General features: G+C 35.2%; 1 protein-coding gene across 1 annotated transcript in view; it reads right to left on the bottom strand.

Annotated features, from left to right (window-relative positions):
• Positions 1-1,768: 1,768 nt before the first annotated feature.
• The window catches only part of LOC149794904 (uncharacterized), a 38,133-nt gene continuing 15,524 nt past the window's right edge, over positions 1,769-24,377 (bottom strand). The window contains exons 7-8 of the mRNA XM_089964545.1: positions 5,546-5,663; positions 1,769-4,469 (exon numbers count right to left, since the gene is read on the bottom strand). Coding sequence (XP_089820671.1) covers positions 2,132-4,469; positions 5,546-5,663 — 2,456 coding nt within the window. The 3' untranslated portion in view covers positions 1,769-2,131. The remainder of the gene's footprint in view (positions 4,470-5,545; positions 5,664-24,377) is intronic.

Here is a 24,377-nt window from a genome sequence, read left to right as displayed (position 1 = left end):
TTATTTATTATATTTGTACAATATGGTTGTCATTGATTTCTCAGTGACACGAAAACAAGAGCCAGTCAAATATATTTTAGCATTACCGAATTCCATCAGAATAATAATAATAGGTCCATCCGGATTGGGTAAAACACAATTACTACTTAATTTGATAATGATATGGCTCAAATGGGATAAGTTGTATCTAGTAGCTCCGTCAGTTGATCATCAGAGATGCTACGATGTACTTAAAGATTTTAATGTAAACGCAAAATTGTTGGACGAAGAGCTTGACGATATTATTAATTTTATGACCGATAATGATGAAGCCTCATCTGTAGATGACCTCGATGTATTTATTAATAATTTAGTAGTATATGATGACGTAATGCTGGACAAACAATCAAATCCAGCAAGAATATTTTCTCGATGCAGACATAAAACACAGACGTGAGTTATGTTTCTCAGCGATATACACAAATACCTAAAGTGATCAGAGATAACTGCAATATTATAGTTTTGTTTAATGGAGTTGATCCATAATGCTGGACAAACAATCAAATCCAGCAAGAATATTTTCTCGATGCAGACATAAAAAACACAGACGTGAGTTGTTTCTCAGCGATATACACAAATACCTAAAGTGATCAGAGATAACTGCAATATTATAGTTTTGTTTAATGGAGTTGATCCATATACTCTGCGAAATATTCATCAGATTTGATGTAGTGGGAATAATGACATGATTAGATTCAAAAACTTCTTTTCAAAAGCACAGTCTACTCACACGGATTTATAACAATACATTTACATGATCCTCGATCACGATATCGTATGGGTCTTGATAAAATATTTGGTTGAGAGATTGATTTAATTACTTATACATTTATAGCAGCAGAGGAGGTGCGACCTCAATGAAACGTCCAGCGGGTAAACCAACGCACATACAAGTTTAGAAACACACAAACGACAAAGATAACGTAACAAAATAAACTAACCCAAACGCGGTAAGTTAGATGTTTTGTTTGGACGTTATTACGCTTATATTTTTCATTTTCGTTGGAAGCTTTATTTTTTTAAAAATGACGTTCTAGCAAAAGGTCTGTCATATGAAAAGTGTAAAATCACAATGTCCCAGTTTCATCGTTATTATTTGAACAGTACAGTATTTCATTTAGCATCGTCATATTTCTTATACGAGTAGGGCAATATCACAATTTGATACATTCATATTTGTGAAGTAAACAAAACAGTTTCTTGTACAAAACAGTTTCTTGTACAAAACAGTTTCTTGTCTTAGGTTATTTTCATCTACAATTCATCATATCATTCGAATAGCGATAGTCAACACCACCAGTCTAACATCGTTACTTGTATATGTTCAAATAAGCGGTAAGTGTGTGAGTTGCATTCGTATACACGTAATTTTACCGTACTAAACGCTGATTGGTCATACTACTATCCTGCTCAAGACACAATTAGTGTGTGGTTCACTCAACATTAACCCATCAGAAAATCTATTGCGTCTAAAGACAATTCTGAGGTGCATAAGAATCTAATTATTGTGGGTTGAGTGGGCTGGGGATGGGTGGGTTGGTTAGTGGGCAAAGAAAATGTAACCGAAACTAAAAATATTTATTATTATTTAATTGTCAAATTTCTGAGGTACGATCTGATTCTAATAATTATTTAAATTTGAAGTTTCCATGCTACTCCATGCGTTTTATGACTTGTAACGGGTATTTATATGCGCTTGTGATATCGTTCACTCCAGTGAAATATCAAGACTATTTCTGTCAGAAAATCGAGTAAGTCACAGTATAACATACAATAAAAGTTTATCATTGCACAAAGGTTTCGTTTATTTCAACTTGACACCAACTTGATTTATCACTTTGATTTACAATCTCACCATTAAACAACTTGGTTACTCAATCGTAATATTCACCAGCAGTAATATACATTTTAGATATATTATAGTTACACAACTGGATGTCGAATAGGAACGAACATCTAAATATACAACCTTCCATATAAGTAAATACTTAAAGTAAATGAAAGATTGGAATCTTTCGACCTTTCTTAAGGAGTAAATAAGGTGTTTGAATTAAGATAGTTTGTAATGTTATACATTTTTTTAGTCTGTCCTCTACAACGCAAATCGGCGTCTGGTCGCCTTTTTTACTTTGACACCGGTTGACGATCTTCTTCTTTTGTATGGAGAAGACACACTGTCTTTCTTTTCTATGGAACAGCTTGCACCACTGTTATCGTCATTGTGAATTGATGCATTTTCTTCCTTGACAATCAGTGCATTAAAATGGTTGTCTTTGAGTAGTTTTCTCATGTCCTTCAGTGTTTCGCCTGAGGGTTGTATGTTGAGGAATTGCTGATCATTACAGTTTGTATTGCGATCATCCTCACTTCCATAAGTATCAAGCTCAAGATCCACGTAAACGCCAGCCATACGTTTATTGCCCTCAACATCTAATTCGCCTCCTACTTGGGTATGAGTTGCTTCTTCTTTTACCGATCTTATCCTTTCTGTCTGTGGTGTGCACTGGACATTGCTTGAAGTTTTGTCTTCATTGCTGTGAAACTCTCTATTCATAAAAATCGAACTAGAATTTCTATCTTCACTGAAATAACGACTCAATGACGATTCTGATGTGCCCATATCCAGCGGGAATACTGTTACATCATTTGTATTAGACGGATCAGTGCATAAGTCAGACGATTTTAACAGCAATGGTCTAAATAAACGTGACGTATCTTCGCTTGTGGAAAGCGAACTGACAGTCGAACCCTCTGATACCACCTGACCATTACCACAAGTTGATGATCCCCAAGACTGAAATTTTGTAACTGATGGGTCAATCGATGTAATACTGTTTGTATTCGTCGTTTCACTAGATGTGTAGCTGAAAGTCTCAGATACACCACATTTAACTGTAAATATTTCAGTATTTGCTACCTCTTCCTTTTTCGCGACTTCACCTTGCAGAGCTGTATCAGCGTAAGCTTTGAGTCTACATGAATTTTCCAATTCAGTTATAGGAAGACCTAAAGAACAAACTGGTATTTTGAAAGACGTTTTTTTGCCCATAAAGTTTTCTTCTTTGTTACTTCGGACGTGTGGTGCGATCCTCCAACATTCTTTGCTCATTGTTTCAGGAGAAACCAGCATCTGGCATAAAATTTTACCGTCTGCTGATTTCCAGACACGCAAAGTTTTATTTCCGTCGATTACTTCCAATGGTTGCAAATTATCGAATTCTGTTGACTCGAATTCAGACGCATCAGATATATTTGAGCAACATGGCTCCTGTCTTTCCATATGTCTTTCTTCTTTCACATTTGGTTCCGCTATTTGTTGACGAGGATCCTGATCTCTTTGATGACATATATTCTGTGCCGCCATTAACAAAGGAGCATTACAATCAAGTTTCATAAGTTCCTCTTCGACAGTATTCGCCCCAACGAAAGGGTCTTCCACGGCTTTTAAAGCTGAACTTACAACTGCTGCAAGATGATCAAAATATTCAGGTGCAATAATTGTATCTGGAAATGAATTATTCTGCTCAGTACTATATTTTGAATTTTGTGTGCCTCCAGCATTGTTCACTGTCTCAGAATGTGATGGGTTTTGTTCATTTGACGAAAGTGTCGCTAGAGAACTTCCCACAGTGTCAGTCGACATTTCGAAATCGTTCGCGATATTTAGGTCATAGTGTGAAGGACATTTAGGATCATCTGATAGTTCTGCTAGAGCTGAATCACCATCTATTGAGCAAACGTTACTAACAAACGGTCTTTCTGAGTTCTCTAAAGAGGTAACAAGGTTAGGAGTTGCTGATACATTGATATTTGTTGAAAAATGCAAAAATCCATCAGAGATTGCTTCCTTGATTTTCAAACAGGACTCTTGAATACCTGCTTCAGAGCTTGGAGTAGAAATTTTACAGGAAGTGGAATGTCCTCCAAGACTTTCATCATTAGAATTTGTCAGGGACGTAAATGAACTAATTGAATCCTGGGATATGGATTTGGGTCTGCATATATTTGGGTCACTGATATCAGAGACGACTTCAGTATACGTGTGGTCACATAAAAACGCGTTTCTTGCGGAAAAACTTTTTGACGGACAGTATGCCTCATTATGTGCCTCATTATAAACAGCTTCTATAGAGTCAGTCTCATTAGTAGTTTCTTTTTCAGTTCCACTAGATGGTGTCGGCGAGAAGACGGCGTCTTGTGAAAGAGATTCACCGGTGTTCCTACTTCGGCTGGAATTGCTGTCGCTACTCGTCCTAATATCTGGAGTCTTTTGTCCAGATATTAGTGTTGTAGATAATGGCAGTGGGACAAGATCGATGTCACTAGAACAATGGCTGCTATCAAGTCCAGTATCAGATTTGAAGTATGTGTCAAGGTTGTCAACCATAACATGCTGTTCCTTTCCCTCGCCATCTAAGTATTGGTTCCACCTGTGTTGGAAATAGAAGTTACATTCACTACTTATACTCAATGGGTATTTTCACAATATCTTATAGTCTGAATATACCTCACCGTTTGTTTGTACCCCTTTACCAATTTAAAAAACGGGAAGCACAAATGAGATAAAAGATGCACAGAACTTAGTTATTTTATTGATTTATAATTTCAAACCTGATTATGCCAAGGTGAGACCCTAACACCGTTATCGTCTGCGCGTTTCATTCCAAACGGAAGTTTCCAGTTTAAAAGACTACCCTGTTCGCCAGTTATTTTCCATTTCCTGGACAAGTCCACTTTTAGCGAAGGGTTGTAAGCACTACCACACATGCATATACATAGAAGGAAAATACTATGTCGTCTGCTTCCGATATTTAGAATGTCGAATCAAGCAAAGGAAAATAAAGACATCTAAAACTTTGCCTTTCACTTTGATTTAACAAGCGGTGTAATTTCCATGTACATGTTTGCAAAGGGATATAACTCTAAACTCTCACCATTACGGCAACTTACAGAATTATTATGCAGTTACTAAATATGATGAATTACGTCACAATGTTGTCTGAGGAAATCAACTCGCCCATAGGGAATGCATGTGTTAGGGCCACTCTGGTGACATTCAGGTTAGAAATTATAAATCAATGAATTAATTGACTAAGTTCTGTGCATTTGTTAGCACATTAAAGTTTTCCGTCCTTTAATTCGGTGGTGTGTACAAACAAGCGGGGATGTATATTAAGACAACAGTCACAAAACGAAAAATATGCGAAGATATGAGTTTTTATGCATTTTACTTAAACGCCGGGTTGTTTCGAGTGTCGTGGTGCAAACTGAGTTTGATTGGCAGTATTTTAGCCTTGTTTGCATTCAAACTTTCACTATCGTGCTTTGGAAATATTACCAATTATGAAACTAGTTTGTGAGAGTACAATATAATTATCAACCATATAAATAGTTTCATTGACAAATTATAAACATGTTTACATTTGATATCTTTGCATAGGATAACACTTTATATCACAATCAATAAAATTAAATTATGTCAAAATGAGGAATATAAAAATCATACTTTGTTACATCCACCTCCAATGCGTCAGGGAAATATTCCGAGTACAACGTCTCCCCTTCGTAGAAAAAAGGATCGTATGGATCAAGAAAGCCATGATACAAGGACTTGAATTTGTCGTCTGTAAAAATATAACATTTGATAACAATAAAGGATTTATGTCAGCGCAATTTGTTTCTGTCATTCATTTCAGTTGAATGACAAGAGAAGAATGTAACATAAAGAACATAATGATTGAACGACCTGTCTATTAAAATAGGAAGTTTGATGAAAATATCTTGATTGAGCTAAACATTAATATTCGTTCAATATTCGTTCAAACGGCACAAAAACTAATCACGTAATGTATCCTCTGGGTGTAAACAGACCAGTTAAATTTCATTGGCATAGATCAATACATTTCCGAGTAACTGGAAGTAGTTAAGACCGTGACAATGCCAGAGTGTCGACTCTATTGTAAGTTTAATGATCGTTTTACTCCACCTAATAACTGTATAGGGATATGAGAACCACATATAAAATATATATTGACAGTTCCAGCGATTAGTACTTTATTACCACTAAATATTCGTGTAGAACACAACACCAAAACTATGAAAAAACGTTTACCGTGAAACTAATAAAAATGGAGTATTTTAAACAAAAGATAAATAATGTCGTTAAGCAACACATAAATATATCTGGCCTTTGTAAAAAGCATACAGATTGGTCAAAATATAAATAAATCCGGCCTTTGTAAGAAGTATATAGATTGGTCAAAATCGCGTTATGCGATGCCGAAAACTAGATGTTATTCATAACATCAGAAAAAAACTACTTATATAATCTTCGGTTTTACAGTATTTGCAAACAATTGTTAAACTATAACTGTGATTTATTTCTTGCTGTTCGTTATGCATCGATAAGAAATATACATGAATCCTATAAAATATTAAATTCATCTCTTGTCAAACTGCGATCATTAAATAACTTACAAACTATAATAAAGATTTAATTATGATAGTATCAAGGTAATTATCCTAAACAGTGGCACGAAGATGGCTAAAACAGTAAAGTATGAGGAAGAAATAAATGATATGTGTGTAAATGCATATTTGTTTTCGACTAAATGTATACCATAATTGAAAGCCATAATACATTTTATAAAGTCTAGAATTATTCAATAAAAAAAAAAACGTATTTATGGTTGACACAGACAGATTTTAGCACAACTTTGTTGCTCAGGATTTTGAAGTAGCTTATCTAGAATCGACCATAAGAAAGGCAAACTTTAACATAAACAATCATTCACATAACATATGAAGGAATTAAAAACTTTGTAAAATTGCTTAAAATAAAGTATCCGTTTTTTATGGACGTTCTGCTTGCTTGTTGGTAGCTACATAGGACAATTAAGTTCATGAAGCATGAAGTACCATATGAACACTCTTATACCGTTTTAAATGACTGAAGGGTCAGATGCTTACACAAATATCAATAAATTAATTATGGGAAGAATTTAAATCAGGCTATAAAAAAGAAAATTTCCTAAGTTAATTTTAACATTCTATCTATACATTACACAAGCAAGCGAGAAAATGATTTCCCAATAAAATGTTTATGTCTTGTATGTAAGGAGTGACAGACAGCTATGGTTCACATGTAAATATATGAGAAAAGCTGTATTTCGAATGTTATAGGTGCTTGTATAGTTATCTTGCCACTGAATGATAACAATTACACATTTTAATAGGTGATATACGTCGTGGTTTGTTACTTGAAGTGATGTTAGCTTTTGAGTTAGGTTTCAGACATTCATCGTCTAAACTTTCTCTCAGTTTTAAAATCCATTAGGTTTTAAAACAGCCCTTATTTTGATTATTGTCGTCAGTGTGATAAAACACATTGTCTGGTTGTTGTTGTAGTAGGGTTTAACGCCATGTTTGCAGCACAAGATAGGCTATACATGGCGGCCAGTATAACTGGTGGAGTAAGAACCATGGAAAACCACCGGAAGAACCACCGACCCACGAGAAGCTACTGACAAGCTTTCTCACGTACCAACGTTAGCCGAGCCTGAGACTCGTACCCACGCAGACAGTGGTGAGATGGCAGTGATCCGTAACGGTGAGCGCTTTAGACCACTCGGTAACTCGGGGCCCCCACACTGTCTGGGGCTTATCGGAAATATTGTGTTAATCAACATCAAAATTAATTCTCTGTAATTAATTCAATGGTTTACCATTTATATTAACAACCGAATTAGAAAAACAGGGATTGCATTTGTTGTAATATCAATTTTCTATTTATTTGTAGGCAAAATCTTTGGTATTTGTTGGTCCTGAAAGGAATTAATAAAGTGTATGTGTTGTTTTCACAGGCGTCACGATAGAGTACGCAAATACCCACAATGCAATGCGCGCGCACTTGCGCCGCCATTTTGAGTTCCTAACAAACCTTTGTCAGCATTAGTCATCATGTATATTCAAGATAATAATCTGATTTAACTGTCAATAAGGACATTTACTTCATTGAAACAATACATAGATTAAACTTGAAATTAAGTGCCTTATAGAACGAAAAAAAAAAGGCTGGAAGTTCTCTTGCTTTTATCGAAAGACATAATAGTGGAGCTGAACCATAATCGTGTATATTGCTCTCAAAAATAAAATGCATTATTATTTTATAAACAGACAATATAGACATTTTTAAAACGTGTGTCGTATCATATCCCTAAGCTTGTCATCTTGAAAGGGTATTTCCGGACAATGATTTTCGGGATACAATATCAGTTACAAATTAAAATTTCATGTTTTATGCCAGAACGTTTATGTACAAATACTTTTCGCGACAACAGGTGTTTGTGCCAAGGACAGTTGACAAACCAGTTTAATTAGAATGGTCAAATATTGTATTTGTTGTGGAGATGATGGACGTAGGATGATACTGAATGAAAGCGATAACCGTTCAAAAAGACGTTTCATCTTCAGTGTATTCAAACGAAACACGTGCAAAACAGAACATGACTTTGTGTCGAATGTCAAAACGAAGTATTCCTGAAATACTTTTAGAAATATTAAATTATATATTAACAATTAGCTTTTTAACTTGAAAGATAACCAAATAATTGGTTTCATGCCATGAAAATTGAAAATTATTAAATGTTTCTACTTGTTTGTGTATCCATTTGTTTATGCGTTTGTTTATCGATCGATCTATTTGTTTATGAAAGAATAACAAAGATTGTTGAAATTTAAACGTTTTACTTGAAGAAAACAAGCAGAAAAGTCACGCATTCTGTCTCGTGCGGTTGACATGCACAACAGAATGTGATATATTATTATATTCTTACGCACAAAATGAGACGTGCCTTCGTAATTATGCGGAAAGAACAATGTTATTAGGTACCGATTTGAGGGGCTAGGGGCTCAAAATGGCGGGTATGGAAGTACACACGTTTTGTGACGTCACGTGAAAACAACGGATAACCAAACGTATACATACCTGTATATGCAATATTTAAACATAATGCATTTTCTTCTCAATTAGTGATTTTTTTTTCTATCTCTTAATTGTTTCCTTTCTTCCCAAAAGTTTGTGTATGATTTTCTGTTTCTATCTTTAAATGCTTTCAGTATCCAGAGTTTATAATTTGTTCTCTTTTTTTGTTGGTCTTATGGCATTTTGTATTTTCTTGAAAGTGTTATATTAATTGATTATGAAATAAACTGTTAATAATATTGTATTATCATGGATAGCCTCTGATACGACATCACCTACATAAACACCACAAATGAAGACCGAAACTGTTCCCATCTTGTCCTCCGTCAAATTAAGAAAACTTGTTTTGTGTTTCTTTCCATGCCACTATAGTGTTCGACGAATTTAACCAAGCTAATTTAAATGTTGCTGAGTCTAATGTTGCTTCCATTGTCAACTAAAAGTACCGTTGTCCCTCAAGAACAAAACGAGAGCGGGATACATCTGTGTTGTTCCTCTGGGATACGTCACGATCAATATTCATCGATTGTACACTGGCTAAAAGAAAGTGGACTGATTAACTTTATTACTTTATCATATGCCTGCTTGATGCTGAACGAGTTGCAAACCTCTCAAAGCAACAATGAGAGAGGAACCTTATGTTTTGTGATAAATTGTGTGATAAACATTTTCTCTTCTTTCAATAAGTTTCCAAATAAAAAAGCTACCCTATTAACTGAAAAGAGGTCAAAGCATTTCTCTGATAAGCTTAGATAATGTCCAAGCTTCATACTACATCTGTACGAAAGCCTCGTGATATTCTTATCCAGTAATTCTGATTCTTGGTCTCTAACAACTTTGCATGTGCGTTGTTATTTCAACATCTTTAAAAGCAAATGAAACAAGATACATTTTATCAATGGAGTAATTTTCCCAAAATAGTTATACAGCGACACATGAATAATAGATCATAACGTTTAATATATCTGAATTTGTTTCAGTTCTTTTCTCTTTGTTTGATTGTAGCACCTTTCGATTTTTGTATATTCTTGCTCTTCTATCTTCACATGTTGAGGTCTGGCTTTAACGAATTGACAATGCTTTAGTGAAATTTATCACCTAAAAATTGAAACATTTATCGCATTGAGTTGGATGAAATAAACAAAATTTGGATGTTGTGTGTACAGAAAAATGTCCTATTTTTGTATGGTGATGCTGAATCATGGTCTATAAGAACTTTGTGAAGGCATTGGTATCACGTCAGCTTTTAAAGAAAGAGTAACCAGTTATCGTCCAACCGAGCAAGATAACTGCAAAATATAAAGTAAAGAAAAAGTTACACCCTTCAAGATGGAATATTTCATTACTGACTAGAAACGTTACACCCTTCAAGATGACATATTTCATTACTGACTAGAAAAGTTACACCCTTCAAGATGGCATATTTCATTACTGACTAGAAAAGTTACACCCTTCAATATGGCGTATTTCATTACTGACTAGAAACGTTACACACTTCAAGATGACTTATTTCATTACTGGCTAGAAACGTTACACCCTTCAAGATGACATATTTCATTACTGACTAGAAGCGTTACACCCTTCAAAGATGACATATTTCATTACTGACAATATTCAGAACGGTATTGCTAAGCCTGCTTTTCTACTTCAACCGTGAGATGTTATTCCACTGTAAGCGGGCACGCATGTCATGTTAGACATTGTAGCATCTATTATAACAATAAATTATAAACATTTTTATATAGTCCAGTTAATGATTGTCTGTCTCCACCAGCAGTATATTCTAGTTACTGACTGTCTATACCAAGATCATAGTTCAGTGACAAGTATGACAGTCTTCACCAACAGTATAATTCAGTTACTAATGTGACTTTCTCGTCAACAGTATAATCCAGTTAATACTGTGACTCTCGTCAACAGTATAATCCAGTTACTAGTGTGACTCTCTCGTCAACACTATAATCCAGTTACTAGTGTAACTCTCTCGTCAACAGTATAATCCAGTTACTAGTGTGACTCTCTCGTCAACAGTATAGTCCAATTACTAGTATGTCTCCACCAACAGTACAGTTAGTTCAGCTACTCGTATGTGTGTTTCCACCCACCCTATAGTCCAGTTACTGGTATGAATGTCTATACCTAAAACATAGTTCAGTTACTGGTATGACCGTCTGCACCAGCAACATAGTTCAGTTACTTATCTAACAGTGATTTATAGTCCAGGAACGTTTCCGCAATGTTTACATCTGTCTTGTAACCTTGACCTCCTAAATTTAGTAATTGAATAATAATTTAGTAAAGTCATGAATATGAATAGTCGAAACAGACTGTTTAATACATACATACATACATACATACATACATGCATGCACGCATACATACATACATACATACATACATACATACATACATATAGCTTGTGTATTTAAGATGCAGATACGATACTAATTTGATTTATCCTTACAAATATGAAATTTGTATGCTGATATTATAATTCGTGTATATTTGCATTTAGTAATTGCTAATAGAAAATCCTATAAGCAAATGTTGCCATCCACACTGCCGAGTTTAATTGATTGTGCCAGATTTTCATGTTACACCATGCTCTTTGTATACATACATCCATACCGTGTGAAAGATTTATTGTTTACTACAATTTACTGCATCCGCATGCTACAAAGACTCTTAATATATTAAATTATTTGTGCTACTTTGCAACAAAAGGTTTTATACAATGTTAAAATTGCACATAGAAAAACATTTGTTCTGAAAATTGGTATAACTGCTGGTGCAATTAACGTAATTAATATTCCTTCTTTAGATCAAATTTAAAAGTACATTAAATAACCTGATGACTGTATTAAAATTCATTTTCTTTCATTACCTTAAATTTGTTCAAAATCTCACAGTGAAGACTTACTTCCTTTACATTGTATGGGGATAGATTGTTAGTAGATATGGCTTCAATCTACTTCATACTTAAGAATGTTTTCTCGTCCATAATATCATTTATTACGCACTTTACAAAAAGTATTCCCATTTTCTGCATTGATGCTACAAGTCAATATCAAGCGATATTGACCGTAGCTAAGCAAAACTATTCATCGGCTTGTAATATGGTAAACGCATTCCAGAAACATGTTTTTGGCTAAGACCAATGGCGACGGAAACATCATTTTCTGTACATGTCATGAATCTGATGGCCGCCAAAGGCCCACAATGACTGCAACCTTTCCACCTGACACCAGTGCTCGACAATCAGTAGATCCAGGTCTCAACTAAAGAAGCATAACTATCATTCAAATTAAATAAACAGCATTAAATCTGAATACATCCGAAGGCTTAAACTACAAGTAGGGACAAATTATTAAATAGGATTTGTTAAAATATTAAAAAATGACAGCTAGTGATCACTAGATGTTGCTGCTCTGAGAGAGAGAGAGAGAGAGAGAGAGAGAGAGTCAAAAGGAACGTTTAATATAATGTATAAGTAAACAACTTCTTTTTCACGTCAACGTTTATCTACTCAGGATTGCATTGTTTTATATTGTATTGTGAAAATAATGAAACACAAGAAACTACTAAATTAATCTATATCCTTTTTCTGAGCTATTATCCAAGACCGATTGACTACAATACCTGGCAACAATTACGACGTACACAGCTATTTCATATGCACCCGTTACCATGACAGCAACACTGAGTCAATCACAAGGAAAGCCTTGTATGGAATTGTTCTGGCTCATCATTTCATAATGGTGTCTTTAATTTACATTGTTGTATTGCGTCATATTTAGGTTATATCAATATTTTGTTGTCTTTCTTTGGCTACATTACATTCCATCGTCTTTAAGAAACTTTATCCCACATACGCACTACTGTATCTGTAAAGCAGCATGTGTTACTGCACTGCATTAAAATGAACGACATGCAAAATATTGAATAAGATGTTAACAGCTAGAGTGTCCTATGCCAATTTACCTCAGGCCCAATATTTTTCAGTGCTTAATTCTTAACCTATACTTAGTACCCTCATAGGATGACATCTACGCTTTTGGTGTCGCTTTATCTTATGTGCCAGTTTTTATTTACTGGTGACTTTTTATATACATTTCTTTTTCCCCTCAGCAGAAATTTAAAGCCAAAGATGTTATCAAATAAATGACTAGATTGTTCCATACTTTTGAGTCTTTTTCTGACTTGCTCCAACTGGTGTCATGTCCATTGACCTTTGATGAGTGATATTACATCCCTCAATTAGCTTTGGTAACACCCCAACCCATTTTCGGTATTTCATTTTGATTGAAATATTTGTACTATCTCGTATTGCACTTTCTCTTAAACCTTTCCGCTCAGGACACGTTTTGGTTTGATTATGAAGAAATGTATTCAGCGTTTCCCTCTCCAAACGAAACCTTCACTTTCATATTTTTAAACTCTTTAGCTCATCAAACCGTGTCATTTCAAGGTTTTTAATTTGAAGATTTCCTAGAAAGCATCGTATAATCATATTTTTATTTTCAAATGTTCAATCCAATATTATTTTGAGTAGACATCAAATTATGTTGTATCCATTGTTGTATGTTTTCAAAGCTTGTATGCCAACTATGTCTGCCTGTCACTGATCATCGATGTGACTTCCATAAACGTATTTATATGGAAATCGTTATCTAATTTGTTTCAGTAGTGTTTATAAAGAGTATTTAATTAATCATTCTTTAAAATTATTGGGGTGTTTGTTTCGTTTAATATCATTCCATAATTAAGTTATGTTGCTGTAAGTGAATGGACTTTTACTTTTTCTTGCTCATTATCTTTTGCTGTTTTCCTGCTATGCCGTCTCCGATATTGGTCAATTAATATGGTATAAAATAAGGATACTTTATGTTCAATAAATTGTTTTTAGTAATGTTTTAGTAATGTTAAACAAGCCAGCAGAAAATTCATCTAATAAGGGCACTTTTTCTCAATAACTTTGCATGTTTCTTTAATCCCTTGGAAGATGAGAATAATTTTAAATCATTGACAAATGTTACGATCCTAAACTAGCTGCTGCAAATAATAAATGCTAATATGCCGTTTTAAATCTTTGTTCTTGTTTACCAAAGTTTGCATATTTATTTTACTTAATCGCTGCTGTCTAATCTTGAAATCCTTACAAGATATATGATTTGTCCAATACAAAGTTGTGTTTTCACCCACATCATTTATTTCTTTCTCATTCGGTACTACCAGCTTGTTTTCATGGTTATGATGCGTATCTCGATGTTATCATCGTGAAACTTGGCATTTGGTATAAATTGGCATCGTTTCTGAAGCAATGTTGTGCATATTGTTATGTTTGAAACCTACAAATTCGACATTTTTAATCTCTTGTGTTATTTTGTAAAAGATCTTTCCTCTAGCAAACTTTTACCCATTTCAAACTTGTAAACAAATACACACTATTCTTGACACTGACTTTGCTGTTTTCGTGTTAAACTAATAAAATGTTCATATCACCTTGCAAAAAACTGTCATTATTTCATTTTTGTGAAATATAATTACAATTATTTTAGACTTTCAAAAGGAAATGTAACATTTTTGTGAATTTTAATTTTGTTGTGTCCTATGCTAGAGGTTAGTATTATAATGTAAATAGGGTAGACAAACACGCTCTGCCATCCTCTTAATCATTAATTTATTCTTTGTGGCAAAATCTAAGTCAGTTAAATCTAACTATAAATAGACCTACAAACCTGCAAACACTTAGTCAACTGCATTTTGGGTAGAATATTTCCGGAACAAGAACAACAAGATTCCGACCTATTCATCATTGAGTAAAAGAACTCCCTAAATACATGTTTGTTGGGCTTTTTGTGAAGTTTGCTGATCTCCTTCTCCAACAAATATTCTACTAATCTTAACTTTGAACTAGAGTTTGAACTTTTGTTACGATACCATCAACACATTATGTAATAAAAATACATTTTCATCAACATATCTGGAGTCTAACGTGTCCGACCAGAAAGAGAATCATATAACACTAAAATTAGTCCCACTGAAACAGATGGTAAAGATTTAATTTTCCCTGATTGTTACCTTTACATTGAAAGGCGACATGCGGCTTGCTGTTATGAATAAGTTCGCAAAGACTCATTACAATATCCTTAAAAATTTAAAATTACAAACCGTACTTCATATAATACCTTAAATTAGTATTCATTTCAAATGAAATTGATATATAATGTTATTAATTTCTATCAGTTTACTAAAGATGGAATAAATGTTAGATTGATTTGATCCCGTGGCGACAAATAATGATCGAAGTGTATATACTGACAATATGGTGTTTTGATATAGCTCTGATGAACATAACGCCTCAGACTTGACACTTTTTCTTCACATGATGCCAAGTGTTTTGCAATGAAGATTTAAGAAAGTTATACATGAATACATCATACAGATTCATTCATTATATACTATGTAGTCATGCGATAATAATAGGTCACAGAGAGGTAGTTAAGAAAGTGAAATTTATTATTATTATTATTATTCATTCTTTAATTTTGCCATCATTTCCTAAAAGTAAGAAAATGGTATTCACGTTTTCTGATCCCATATCATTATCTTATCAAACAAGGTTGAAACTTGTTACCCTTGTGGTTTCCTGTTTACAGCTAAACAACTCCCCGAGTGGCCGAGTGGTCTAAAGCGCTCTCCGTTCTGGATCACTGCCATCTCACCTCTGTCTGCGTGGGTTCGAGTCTAAGATTCGGCCAATGTGGGTATGTGAGAAAGCTTGCCAGTAGCTTCTCGTGGGTTGGTGGTTCTTCCCGGGGTTTTCCCCGGGTTCTTCCTCCACCATTAATACTGGCTGCCATGCATAGCCTATCGTGTGCTGAAAAATGGCGTTAAACCCCACAACAACAACAACAGCTAAACAAGCACGAACTAATAAGCCGTAAAAGGAACTGAACACCATTCTCTGTATCAAATATATATCAACAAGATGCAATTATTTGCCCAATCCTGTTGCAATAACTGTCAAAATAATATTGTCATTCCCATACCAACCCAATCGGAGCTTCTCACAAAGTCCCACCAGAAACAATTCACCATTTTCAGCCTGGCACTAGAGAAAATCTTTCAAAGTCATTTAAATGTTTGAATCTTCAGTGATTTAAAATGTTAGAATTGTACAATAAATGTAAACAACATATGGGTTTGCTGTCTCCAAGGATCTAACTTGTTTGATGCGTTTCAACAGTAAACTGCGATATGTATGTGTACATCAGCTGATCGATATATAATTTTTTTCATGATTTAATATGAAATTCGTATTAAAGTCCCAATCCATCCCTTACGTGCAAAAAGTCGTATATGTCAAAACATCGAATTAATAATGTATCTTACTGGTCCTAAACATCGTTGGATTCCATTAAAACCAGATCACATCAACATTTCTCACATTATACGCCATGTAATTTCATCCGCGAACTGAGAAACCAGGCCATTTTTCACATGTGTGCGAATTAATCCGATGTTGATCGGCGACATCCGTGGGTCAACCGATATCAGTCGATACCTGGAACATAAGATGTGATGACGTCACCATTGTAAACATAATAGGCCAACATACCACTCAGTAGGAATGTCTTCATTCCATGTGCGCCCTTCAAGTTATTCCAGCACCCCAGCTGATCACCAATATTCACCAGTCATATTTTCAATATATAGCACGCTTTTTCTTCTCAGATAATCCTACGAAAAGCGGACCTGCATCTTTTAATTCACTCTAGAATCAATTTGTGGTCTAGTCAAGATGGCGGATTGTTCAGATGGACATTACAATGCTAATGTGCAAATCATGGATAATTCTGTCATTGAGACTAGCTCCGGTAAGAAATATACTGAATTGGAAACAGCAAATGAAGGTGATTGTACTGTAAATGGTAATTGTAGTTTAACTGTATTTTATGATGCAGTTTGGTGAGTGATGATCCTGACAATGCATACAATGCAGATCTATGCTCACAACATGAGTACTCGAGTAAGCAGAATGTCGACAATACATGTTTTGACAGAGATGCCCAAGATTCATGTCACGTTGCAGTAGCCCAACATATCAAGATGTCATATCTCAGGTTCCCAATCAGAACTATATTAGAAGACTTGATCAGGAATTAGATAATCTACCCAGAGCCATGTATATTGAGAAATTGCTAGCGGTTGAACACGACAGTGAAGATATTGTAACCTGGTATAGGTCAGTTTTATTTAGTAGAGCACGAGGTTTTCCTGGCTGTCCAACTGGATACTTGGTTGTTAGAAAGAACAGAAATGGTGTAAGCAGTTTAATAGGATATGGTAGGGATTATTATTCTTTAGCTATGTTTATAAAAGGGGGTGCTTGCCAGATCGATTCTGTTTTTAGCAAGAAGAACTCAAACCCTAATGTACAAGCTGAACATTGTGAACAGGACGAGCAACATTGCTCAGGGCAAGAAGAACAAATGATTAATTAAGCAAGACTATCGCTAGCTGAAATCAAAAGTGATTGCGGTCATCTACAACAAACTGTTGTTTCGCTCAGAGAAGAGATTATATCTCTGAAGGCAACCCAAATTACATTGGTGACAATGAATGACCTTAGTGCATTCCGTGCTGATGTAAACAATAAGGTGAAGAAACAATCTCAAACAACTGAACTGCTTCGTAATGAGATTAAGTCACTGAAAACCACTCAAAGCTTGTTGATGAAAGAAAACGAAACTCTTCACATCATCACCGAGCAACTTATAGTTAAGCTGATGACATCTTTGAGTAAACCCATGTCTGATGCGGATGTCGTTCGCACGCTTAGTTCAGGTGTAAGTAACCTAGCATGTACTGCTAATGGCTGTGGTGATCAACGCTCTCCATCAATTGCAGCTCAGAACTGGATTTCTGTGTCTGACTGTTTATCTCTCTTCTTGATTGATCCTGAAAAAGTGATTGTGATACACACTGCTGCTCTTCAAGTGAATCTCAGAACAGAACTTCCGTGTCAAACTGTGTGTCTCCCGTGTCGGTTGAGGCTGACGACTCTTCCCCAGGTACAACGGCAGTGGTGTCGCAAACCGGTGTAACGGCCCAATCAGCTTTTGAAAACAAGTGGGGGGGGGGGTCAGTGTTCTACAAACTCTGTTTCAAAAATCTCGGACATAATCTCGGACATAATTTCACAGACTGTCGATAGAAGAAATATTGCCCCTTCGATGGAAATATCACACATATTTCCAAAGCCAATGTTCATCCTAATGTGACAAATCTCGTGCGCACTCCCGTTCGGAATCAAAATAAACCGTCAGCCCACACCAACGGATTTCTGAACAGCATACTTCGACCAGGATAGAGCATGTTAGGCATCCGATGGCTAGCAACAGTAATGTGAAAGGTATTGACTTGAAAACACTTCCTAGCAAGATACCTACCGTCATTGGGGTCAGGTAGAAAGATCTAGATCGTTTGATAAACCAAATTTAGACATCGGCTCAGAGGGTATTGTTGGACATGAGGATGTTGATGAAAATGATGAGAATGTTGTATTTGAAGGTGTAGTTAGACGTAGAACAAGGCGCTTTTATGTGGGTGGTATTGGCGTAAAAAAAAACTGCTGAAGGCCTCAGTAAATACTTGAAAGAATACGATATAGAGCCGTAATCCATAAAGTTTATCCACAGTAAACGTAATTCTCTATCGGCCAAGCTGACTGTATATAACTCAGATTGCAACACTGTTGAAAATGATGAAACATGGCCAAAAGGTGTTTATGTAAGAAGGTGGTATGGGAATCAGTCCTGGCGAGACAGGTTTAACAATCGCAATCAGGAGGCAAATGAAGGTGCAGGATGCGATATCCCATGACTAGGGTGATATAGTCACTTGTTCATTAATTTGCCATTTTGTACTGTCGTAAGTTTGTCATCTTTATCATTTTAGTCCTGTTTTCACAATGCATAAGTATTAATATGCCTATATTGCAAGTTAATATGAATCTTAATATACTGAGAGGGAATGTTAGAGGAATTGTCCTCGGCTCTTAGCTTTAGTGCAATACTGGATAAATATAATGTTGACGTAGCTTGCATAACTGAATATAAACTATTACAACACTTACTTCCATTTTGCGATTCTATTCGATCTGATTATAAATGCACTGCTAAAGCTGAGGACATTTCCTCTACTAGTACGTTAATAAAATGTGGTAAAGGAGGTGGTGCAATCTTCTGCAAAACTTCTCTCATAAATATGCAAACTTCATAGATGACGTTAATAGTGGTAGAGTTGATCAGTGCTCACAGCTGGGGGACGTGTATTTTTCTGGTGATTTCAATGCAGTAGCTGAACCAGACACATTCAGAGATTATAAAGATAGGGTATTGCATGAGATATAATAATCTAGTGAGTACTGGACATTTAGTAATATGGACTGGTTCCCGTTATACATTCACCCCAGCAAGAACGATGATTGATTATTTTGTACTGTCGGATCAATGCATAGGTAGATTATGGAGTGTGCACATTATTTCAGATCACGAAGAGCACGTGATATCTGACCACCTCCTATCCTTACTTCCCTTCGTACAGTGACTTGTGGAAGAGACTTCAGACAGTCTATGAAGAGACATAACATAGCTTGGAATAAATTAGACGCCGATATCTTGAAAAACTATCAAGCTGAGTTGGACCATCGCTGAAAACTTTTGATATAGAGACTCTTTCGGACAATGTTGATAGATTTTACGGACACATTGTTAATGAAATAGAGCAGTCAAGCGACATCGTGCTTCCAAAGTCTAAATTCAGTTATCATGCCAAGCCATACTGGTCAAATGAACTCCACAAACTTAAAAAATTCCATCGCATATGGCTTTGCCAGATACTATGAAAATATTCACACGCAAAATTCATAGTTTTGACGGAAACTTTTATGTCTTAAATCGGGGTCTACAGGATGGAGAAAGCCATATCGAGGCCTTACAGACCAGTATATGTGTAAACGAAGTAAGATAATTCATTAAACGTCTAAAGAACTTAAAAGCATCGGGCCATGATCAAATTTGCAATAGACATCTGATCTATGGCAGCGATTACCTCATCGAGTGTATGACAATTTTATTTACTCAGATGATTAATCAATCTTCTTTACGTGTAGATTGCAAAAAAGGGTTAGTAATACCACTGTACAAAGGTAATAGAAAATCAAAGAACTCCCTCGAAAGTTACAGGCCTGTTACTTTAATGTCTGTTATCTATAAACCTTTTGAGAAAATTATTCATGAATGTTTGGTAACTTGGCTCAAAGATACTAATTATATTATACCCAGTTCACAACAACATGGTTACCAAAAAGCTTTAGGTTACACAACAGCCAGTTTGTTTCTGTTGCAATCAGTACCATATAATGTCAACATGGGGTCACGGGATTTTGCTGCTTTTCTTGATACAAAAAAGGCATTTGACACCGTGTGGCACAAAGGATTACTTTTTAAAGTATTCATGTTGGGAATTACGGGTAAATCCCTTTTTATATTTTTAAAATGTATATAAATTTACAGAGCAAAGTTCTTGTCAATGGGCAATTTTCGGAATGTTCTAAATTGGCCAAGGGGTGAGACAAAGGGGTGTTTTGTCAACATTGATGTACACAATATTTATAAATGACTTGCTGCTACAGTTAGAAAATAGTGGATTTGGAGCAAAGATTGGATCCTTAGCTGTGGGAAATCTGGGCCTAGCTGAAGACATTTCGCTTTTAGCTATATATCCTAACAATCAATAAAAGCTGTTAGATGTAGCATACGCCTACAGTAATAAGTGGCGATTCGAGCTTAGTGTCACAAAGTCATACATTATCATTTTCGGTCCCCAGTCAAAGAATTATGTCAATATGAAATGGTATCTTGGCCCGTCATGTTTGCCGGTTACTGATTCGGTAACACACCTGGGCCACCGGATTAATTCAAAGCTGACGTCGCATGACGCAATACTCGATAATGCAAGAAAGGAAAAAAAATCTTTTCACGGTCTGTTTGGTATTGGCATTTAACAAAATGGTTTAAATCTTTAAGTTGCTGCAAATGTAATCAAAAGGTAATTTTTCCTTCAATGTTTTATGGAAGTGAATTATGGTGTAACATTTCAAAAAGTGACCCTCTTCATTGGATAAAACTCTGAGGTATTTTGCCAAACATTTACAAGGCTCCCCAACACATACAAGATCAGACATCGTCATGGGAATGCTAGGATGGACATCAGCGCAGTCCGAAATTGATAGAAGAAAATTTATGTTTTTACACAGATTGTGTTTGATGCCTAATAACGTACATACTAAACGTGTGTTTAACGTTGTGTCATTTCGCTTCATTTTGAGCTGATGCATGTCAAGCTACGGGTTAATTTCAAATTTATATTATATCTCAAAGAAGTTTGACTTGCTTGGGTATCTAACTGATTATTTGCATCATTCTGAAATTCCAGACAAACAAAATGGGAAAGAAATTGTAAGGTCAAAAATAGCTGGTCTTGAAAATAGCCTCTGGTAAGTTCATATGTCTAATCAATCAGATTTTGATAGATTCTCTTCGATACACGAATACTTACGACCTGCCTCAGTGTGGCAGTCGGCTATAACCGGACAGCACACCAAGGTATTTACATATGTAGCTAAACTCTGGGCTGTTGTTCCTCAAACACAGCTCGATATGTGTATTAGGCGTGAGAATGTTTATACAGAGTTGATACTTCATTGTTGTGTTGCTTGTCCTAATATGTCGAATTTCAGAAACTCTTTCTGGGATTTCCTTACTGATAAATTTCCACTGAGCCTGCATATTGCGTTATTTAATGCAGAAGATGAGCTGCAACTACAAATATTTTCTAGGTAAAAGGTTACCAGCAGGTGTAATCGAACAAGAAAACTCCAAGCTATTCGCCCTGTATGCAGCATACTTTGTCATGCCGTGTGCAGCTATCTTCTGCAAATAAGGTACTGAAACTGCCAACTTACGCAGTTAAAGAACACTTTACAGATTGATATACTGTAAGAATTTGTATTCTAATATTCAATTGTTTTTGGTACTTATTTATTGATTGTATTCAGATGATTTATTGGTATATCATGTAATCTTCTATGTAAGGAAATAAAGATGATGATGATGATGATGATGATGATCTAAGTATAGTGATTTTATTAAATATCTGAAAACTGACAGCTGTATATTACAAATATCACTATAATACTAATTTGATGTTGACTGATAGATCACGTCTTATCGGCATCAGAAAATCCGGGTCATTATGAGACGCGAAGAAAAAACGTTGACAATAGAGCAGGGATTTTGGCAATTATACTGAAAACAAGCAGGTCCTTCTATTATTAGTTATGTAGGTGGATAAGCGGGTAATACGCCCCATATCACCTGCCTGGATGTTTATATATTTCATGCCGCATTCAGTAGTATATATAACACATGCAGTTAGTATCACGCGTATCACTCACCTATTTACCTATATGACGAAGCGGTCATGCTGCAGAAGGTTTCTTTCATACATGAGTGCACATGGTAACCCCTTCTGTAGTACATGAAATCATTCCATGCTGCAGAAGGTTTCTTTCATACATGAGTGCACATGGTAACCCTTTCTGTAATACATGAAATCATTCCATTTTTTTCCCCGTTGTTAACTAAAAAATACGATTTGAAGCAAATTCCTTATTGCATACAAGACTGCAACCAATGATACGGTAGGTAAATGTTTGGCATATCTTCGACGTTGAGTTTAATGCATCAGACATAGTCTATTACGGACCCAGTATTTAATGATGCCAAGTTAACTAGAAAACATACTCGGAGAAACGCTTGAGCTAAGATCTGGTAAGATTTCTACTGATATAGTATCATTCCATATCAGGTTACTAAGCAGCTATGCAACGAATTTACCCTAAACGATCCCTTTTCTCTTTATTACCAACCATATTTCGAGCAAGTATGGCCGAGAAACATTGAGCGACTGCATGAGAAAATTACGTCATTAATGACACAACTTCATGCTAACCCTGGTGTTTTTCCTAATGACCCAGTTCGGTCAACCGTTTCTTTGCCTTTTCCGTTGCATGCTAGAATATGAAACATTGTGGTCATTCTGAACAGCCCTCATGCATATTGTTCTTATTATGTAAAATAACAGTATAAAGGCACAGCCATTTCGAAAATGTGTCATCACTAATGGCAACGTAAGCAATAGCTTGTATGGTATGAAAACTGGTAAATATCACTACGATTACCTCCAAGTCTCATTTTGAGAGTTGAAACTATTCCACTCTAATGGTAAAGAGGCGAGGATGTTCTGAATGCTAGTATGGTCTCATACTAGGCCCCAGTTTTACGAAACAGTTCGGGATTTCTTTCTCAAATATATATATATATATATATATATATATATATATATATATATATATATATATATATATATATATATATATTGTTGAGTGGTTAGTATAACAATCAATTTTTTCACAGAGGATTCAAAATGCATCATTGATAAAATGCTGTCAAGAATCTTGAATTTGCCTTACAAGAGTCTTGACTCATCTCTGAGCCAATTTTGACGATTTCCTCAAATCTGAGGAATTCCTCGTCTTTTTCGTTAAGCAAACGAAACAAGCACTTTACTATGCATGCTTTCTACTATCTTTAACAAGAAGATATTGATAATTTCCGAAGTACTATAAGCAAGATAATGTGAAACCTAAATTTTATGAGAAACTGGGGAATTGTAATAAAACCTAGGCTAGGTCTTCATTCAGTCACTTTGACCAAGTAATATATTAGAGGTTGATGTTATTTATATTAAATATCTATAATTTTTGTAAATTTTGTAATGACTGTAAGTTGCTGTGATTATCTATAGCTTCAGTTTGTTTACGTGTACAGATTCTAATTTTAAGGTAGTAAGAGTGACAAGATTTTGTGGGATCCATTAATAACTATAAATCTAATTGCTAATAATGATTATAGATGTAAACACGTTGACAAGTTTGGTATAATTTCTCATTGGCTGGTGGTGTCAGATGGGTTCTATGAACAATTAAGTTATTTTCCATGGGATGGGTTAGGTCAGGTGTTGTTTTATGTTTTGCTTTTTATTTTATATTGTATATTTGTAAATTATTACGTATTAATAGTAGCAAATGTGTTTCCAATTCTTTGCTTGTGTATAATAAGCACGTGGAGCTGGACAAATTTGGTAAGTCTTTTTTCTTATGTTCTTGTTGTAGCATCAGTCGACAGACGTATTTAATGTTGTCTTTAGATAGTATCTGAGAGGA

This window comes from Sinohyriopsis cumingii, chromosome 7 (assembly GCF_028554795.1).
Source record: "Sinohyriopsis cumingii isolate HCF-2022 chromosome 7, ASM2855479v2, whole genome shotgun sequence".
NCBI classification, from domain to species: Eukaryota; Metazoa; Mollusca; class Bivalvia; order Unionida; family Unionidae; genus Sinohyriopsis; species Sinohyriopsis cumingii.
The sequence above is the reverse complement of the archived record's forward strand: the minus strand, read 5'-3'. Positions and strand labels throughout refer to the sequence as shown.